The sequence below is a fragment of the Porites lutea genome, chromosome 1 (assembly GCF_958299795.1).
Source record: "Porites lutea chromosome 1, jaPorLute2.1, whole genome shotgun sequence".
Lineage (NCBI taxonomy): Eukaryota > Metazoa > Cnidaria > Anthozoa > Scleractinia > Poritidae > Porites > Porites lutea.
In genome coordinates this window covers 28,077,503-28,084,196 of record NC_133201.1, presented here as the reverse complement: position 1 = coordinate 28,084,196, position 6,694 = coordinate 28,077,503, and the positions used below count along the sequence as shown (strand labels likewise).

The 6,694-nt window shown below is 40.9% G+C and overlaps 1 protein-coding gene across 1 annotated transcript; it reads right to left on the bottom strand.

The window, feature by feature from the left end:
• Window positions 1-353: 353 nt before the first annotated feature.
• On the bottom strand, window positions 354-2,294 carry LOC140936751 (uncharacterized). Its single transcript, XM_073386240.1, has one exon. It carries the CDS (start codon window positions 2,177-2,179, stop codon window positions 434-436), a length of 1,746 nt encoding a protein of 581 aa, XP_073242341.1. The 5' UTR covers window positions 2,180-2,294; the 3' UTR covers window positions 354-433.
• Window positions 2,295-6,694: the final 4,400 nt, after the last annotated feature.

Here is a 6,694-nt window from a genome sequence, read left to right as displayed (position 1 = left end):
AATTTCCCCGAGAGCGACAAATATGTATGACTATTATTTTATAGACCACCAATGACTGACTTTACTCAGTGAAATGTAGCTACAGGAGTCGTTTTACTTTTTCTTTGCTCGTTTTAGTCTATTGTTTATCGTCTTCCTTCTTTAAAACCCTGGGAGATAGCCAATATTGCCTCACACCACCCCTACCCATCCCCGGCCCACCCCAGCCCACCCATGACATGATGAGGTTCCTCATTGACTTTTTCATTTGCATTTCCCTTCTTTTGAAACTTTGGTGAAATACTGTTACTCTTTCAATTTTTTTTCTTGTTATTTTTGTGAGTCTATGTCATAGTACATTTTATTTGATTCTAACTATGACCAATCAACATTATTTGGGCCAATCAGAGCTTACTTTCACATTGACAGTAAAGAAGTGCATATCGATTCTGTCTCACAATACAAGAACACTCGGTCTACCAAAGGAATCATTTATACCCACTATGACACGTCCTTTCTTTGTGACTGTTTTAGCTGATGTAAAGAGCAATTCTCCTTTTATGCGCAGATGAATGTCGCGAACAAACACACCACTTATGGTGTAAAGACTGAGAAGAATTTCTGTATATTCGGGTGTGGAACGCAATTTTCCACAATACCCCATGTTCCTACAAAAAACCAAGACTTGGTTATTTAAGTGATGAAATACCAAGAATTCAGGTTTAAACGGTAGGGATACGGCTAGCTTAAACTTTACTTGGTGAACACCCTCTTCGCTGAAAATATGAACATGATTACCGTCCAATACCAGTAATTTGCCGGTGTTGATGTAAGCCATGTCCGTTGGGCTTTCTAAAAACCCTTCTCCAAACCTCCGTTCTAGGTATCCGTTTGTGTTGAACACTCGTATATCCGAATTCTTTGCTGATAAGAACAGTTTGTTGTTGTCGCTAACAAGAAACCTTCGCGGGTAACAGGACTGCAGATCACTAAGCTCATATCCATGATGCAGAGTAATATTCTTATCAAACACAAACACAAACTTTGTGTTGAACATTTCACCGGGAAAAGTGTAGTTACCTAGTACGTAAATCTTGTCTTCTTCATCGGTAGCCATCGCAATTTCCATAAATTCAAATGTAGAAAAAGGTATAGAAAGCGGTAAGGACCTTTGAAGCTCTCCGTTAGAAGAAAACACTTTAATTCGAGACATCACTTCATCAACTGCTCTGTCCAAAATAAAAATTTCTCCTCGAGTGTTGGTGGTCATAATCCACGCTGACCTCCGTTTGTGTAGTTCCTGTTCGGGGTCGTGACTGAGGGCCAACGATTTAATACAAAACGGTTCAATATCAAGCTGGCAGTGTTCTTCGACTACTCTATAGTCAAGCAACAGATCGACCTTACCTTCTCCTGTATCAATACAAGGCCACAGAAATAAATTAGTGTCTTCCCTGACTATTTGCGCAACGTCAAAGATGGCTCTGTTCAGGCGACAAACGGAAGTGATTATTTCTTTACGCTCAGACTTGTTAAACCGAGACTTGAAACTCTTTGTAAGCTGAACCTTAAAGCTTTCCTGGATCGCTGGAACAGCATGCAGCTCTTCAAGACACAGTCTACACGCCAAAAGTGCGTCTTCTGGTACATCTATTTTTTCTAGCAATGTTGACATGACACGAAACTTCATCGAGAGGAGGCGATCAGAAGTGCTTAATGCTTCATTGCTAAAGGCCTCTGTTGCCTTTCTTCTAGCATCTTTAAACCGACTTTTTGCGTCAGAAAGGGCTCTTGTTGCTGGATCATTGTAGTTTGTTAGCTGTAGGCTTTTCAGTTCCTTCGCAAGAGAAACATGTTCGACACTTGCCGCTGAGGAGCCCAAGTTGACCTTTCTGTTTTCTTTGTCTGTCTTCTCTGCTTCGTAGGCTGTTTTATTTGCAATTTCGTCTCTGGCTTTCAAGTCCAACACGTTATAGAGGTATAAAATGCCTTCCTTGAAAAAGCTGATACTCGCTAGCAAGTTTGCTCTTGCTATTCCGTCTAGCTTCGACTTGATTTCGTCGATTTCATTTACGATCAGTGTACGAAACTGCTCATCTGTAACATCGCCTTCCTTAAGTCTGTCCGCAACCATTTTTCTTCCTTTATTCAGCAGCTTGCCTACAGTTGCTTTGAGGATACCCATCACTATTGAAGCCATTGCCGGAAAAGCTCAGTGCGCCCTAAAGAGAGTGTGAATCAGGTATGTGAAGCACTAAGAATAAAAAGGAACGTTTCGGTAGTTCCTCTGTGGAGGGAAATTATGTCATGTTGAAAATTTGGCATTATGAGGCAGTATATGAGACCGCCCAGGTCAAGTGTTGAAATAAGTGTCATGCAACCATTATTACTTCGAAGTAATTTTAGCATATAATCCCCCAGAGGGGGGAGTCTCAAGAAAGTATTATATTGGGAGGCCCCGCCCCGAGGTCCAACCTGTTACCCATTTTTGACTAAAAAGGGACCCCTTTCATATACCTTCTATTGACAAATGGTAACCCTTTTTCAGACCTAGTTTAGATCTTTATATCCCTTTAACTACTGTAAATGCACTGTTCCTTTAAAAATGATCAAATTTAAGTAAAAAACAGAACGTTTTCTCAACTTTTTCACAGCCATAAAATGTGTCTTCCGTCAAACAGGTTTTTGGGTGGGGGGGGGGGGGGGTGCGGCGGGGGTGGGGGTGCAGAAAAGATATTCAAATAGCCATTATAAAAACAAAGAACGTAGGAGAAAATAGGAAAAACAGAAAAAAATGGTTCCTAGCTCTTTCTTTTTTGAAGGAGCCTGGATATGCTGTGGTCCGAAAAAGGGGGCGTGTATTACAGGGCGCCTATCCCATTATTCGACGACTCTTTAAACCCACCGAACTGCTCGACCTTGTATCTTCGTCTGTCTCGTCAGTAATGTTAAATTTAATCTTTTTTATTTGATCTATTTTAGCATGATGTTAAATATCATCTTCCCTTTCCCGCAAAACACGCCTTTTTCGTTCAGACACTTTTACCCAAACGTGCTTAATAAGCGCATACTTTTTCCGACAAATATGGCTTCAATAGTCATGGCTATCCTCAAAGCCACTGTAGGCAAGCTGCTGGACAAAGGACGAAAAATGGTGGCGGACAGACTTAAGGAAGGCGATGTTACAGATGAGCAATTTCGTACACTGATCGTAAGTGAAATCGATGAAATTAAGTCGAAGCCAGACGGAATAGCAAGAGCAAACTTGTTAGCGAGTATCAGCTTTTTCAAGGAAGGCATTCTATACCTCTACAAAGTATTAGACATGAAAGCCAGAGAAGATAACGTAACAGATTACGGGTTAGAGAGGAAAGACGGCAAAGATAACCCAGAAGTCAACGTGGCTGCCTCACCAACCTGCGTTCAACCTGCTTACCTAGCTAAGGAAATGAAATGCCTATCGTTAACAAAAGACAATGGGCCATCTACACGAGCACTTTCCGATGCAAAAAGCCGATTTAAAGATGCCAGAAGAAAGGCTACAGAAGCCTTCAGCAATGAAGCACTCAGCACTTCTGATCGCCTTCTAGCGATGCAGTTTCGTGCCATATCAACATTACTGGTAGCCTCCCCGCAGACGTCCTTTGGGGTTCGTTTGTCACGCATTCATTTCTCCCCCACCAGAAATGAATGCGTGACAAACGAACCCCAAAGGACGTCTGCGGGGAGGCTACATTACTGGGAAAAATAGACGTTCCCGCGGACGCACTTTTGGCTTGTAGACTGTGTCTTGAAGAGCTGCATGCTGTACCAGCGATCAAAGAAAGCTTTAAAGTTCAGCTTAAAAAGGGCTTCAAGTCCCGGTTTAACAAGTCTGAACGCAAAGAAATAATTAAGTCTGTTTGTCATCTTTGTCAATAGAGCCATATATGACGTCTCGCAAATGGTCAGCGACGATACTAATCTCTTGCTATGGCCTTGTATTGATACGGGGGAAGATAAAATCGACCCGTTGCGTGACTGTAGAGTTGTTGAAGTACTGCGTGACGCTGATGTCGAAGAGTTTTGTATTACACCGTTGGAACTTGGTGCATATGGTGAAGAAAAACACAAACTGAGACTACCATGCATTATGACCACAAACACCCGAGGAGAAATCCTTGTTTTATACAGAGAATTTTTTTGGAAGTCTCAAATTGAAGTTTTTTCTAGTAGCGGAGAGCATATCCAATTTTTACCAATCTCTTTACCAGTTCCCATGAGTAAATTTGCTGAAACAGCAATAGATACTGATCAGAGTGACAACATTTACCTAATAGGCCATGCTGACTTAAAAGGTTTATCTGTGTTCGTGTTTGACAAGAACATGACCCTACAGCAAGAATATAACCCTAAAGGAATGGAACTGGCTTACGGGCGGCCCTGGGTTGTAAGCGACAACACCAAACTATTCGTGCTAAATGTGGCATCAGATATACAGGTGTTTGACATTGAGAAACACTTTGTTATAAAAAGGTTGGGAGCCGGAATGTTGAACAACGAAAAAGACATAACTTATGTCAACGCTGGCAAGGTAATGGTACTCTCTTGTGACATTGATGGCGGTTATCTTGTTCATCTTTGCAGTGAATATGGAGAGTGTCTTTCTCAGTTTAAGCTAGCGAAAGAACAGTTTATCCCACGGTTTATCAAATTTCATCACCCAAACGAACAAGTCTTGGTTTTAAGTGAGTCCAAGGACACTCATTCCCCTGTTATCTGCACAGAGCTTCTTGTCAGTCTATACTCTATCGATGGAGTATTCATTCGCGACATTCGTATGAGCATTCCAGCAAAAGTTTCTCCATTTGAAGGAGTAAAAAGAATTGCTGGAATTGCAGTCACAAAGGAAGGGCGTGTCGCAATATGCGATAGAAAGAGAATTCTTCTTGTTTAGGAATATTGACAATCCTGGGGAACAGAGAAAGTATCAATCTTGTCTGATTTTATCGGAGTCTATCATAGTTATTGTTTGCAGAGGACAATGCTAACAGAACGAAAACATATGTTTTAACATGAAAAAAAAGTGGTCATGATATCATAAAAATATAATTCATAACCAGTCAAGGTTACGCGAGTTATTTTTTTATAACTCCATGCTCCTTTCTTTTTGGTCTTTACGTAATGCATTGTGGCTATATTTGCGACCCTTGTTATCCCTAAAATGGTGATATAATTTTTGGTAACAGGTTCATTCCTAATGAGCGCATTATTTTAATAACGGGGTAGAAGTCACTGCCAGCTTTTATCGAAAACTGTATCCCAAAATAGTATGTTATAGTGAAAGTAATATTCCGGGAACACCCTCGGGACCAAGGTGTCCAAGTGTCCCCTGAATAGAGGTGTCCCCTGTTGGGGTTTGTTAATAATTAACTAACAAATAAATAACTTTTTCTTTTATTCTACTCTGCATTCAATATTTAGAGAAGCTAGCTTTTTTATTGATAATGTTTTAAAATCATAAATAATTAATCTCTGCGATATTTTGTGTTGAATTCCCACCGGTGCATTACATCGATTTAAGAGGGATATAGTCCATGTTGTGAAAGCAGTCGTCATTGAGACTAGTGTACACTTAAATGTGTCAACAATTTTTGTGGTCAGAGACTCTTTGAGTTTTAAGGTGTCCTCTGAATGGAGGTTAAACCCAAGCTCGGGATCCAGAAAAATAGTCTCTGTCGTAATTAGTTTTTGATGTCATTCTTCAAAGATAAGAAGCCTTTTAAAGTTAATTTCAGCCGAAAGCAAACATCTAATTATTCAGCATATCTTTCAAATCAGTCGTTTTAAGGAACAATTAACCAATGAAGCGAAAGTAGATTTTTAGCAAAGCTCTCGCGCGCGAAGCGCGCCAGCGGAGCACCGTGGGTAAGAAAATGAAGTAATCTACCCATCCGAGAAAATTTGGTAATCACGTGACCGTACACTGACCGACTGCCCGCCCGAGAGACCGTCCGTCCGCACCACAGGCACACCAATGTAAAATAACTCAATCAACAGGTGCGGCAACCAAAATGCAACTCGAGGTTATTTTGGCGGGAATCTTATAGCCACCGGCGTCTTGTAAAGCAGAGACAAGAAAAGAGTCAATAAAGACAAAAACGGAAAGCCGAAATTTTTTCTGTATCGTGTTGTCTAAAGTATCAAGCTTTGATAAATTGTCATGTCCACAAATTTGGAATATAGAGCAACAGAAAGACAGAGAAAAAGAGAAAGTGGGCGGCAGGCCAGCGAAGCTAAACGAGAAAAAGGGCGACGGAGATTTAAAATTGGAGCGGATTCGTCGATTATTCTCAAATTTATAGCGCTTCGCGTAGAGATGGTCCGTTTTTCTTGTAGCCAGCCTTTAAGCCTTCTTTAGTGGATGGTACCTACGACTACAGAACTCGACAAAATGTCACTTTAACCGGTCAGAAAAGACGAGGAGACTCAGTTAAAGATATTTTGCTACATTTTGAGTTCTGGACTATTTTAATTCATGGGAGATTCCACGACTCATCCCATTTTGTCCATGTTACTTGACACAAACTACGTCTGGACCGCCTGTGATGAATTGCACGTGCAAAGCGAGCAAGCCTGTCGACAGGACGGCGAGCAAATCTTTTTTCATGTACACACTCTGTAAACAAATAACCTGTCTTGCCTTCAAAATAAACTCAGAAAAACTCAGAAAAAC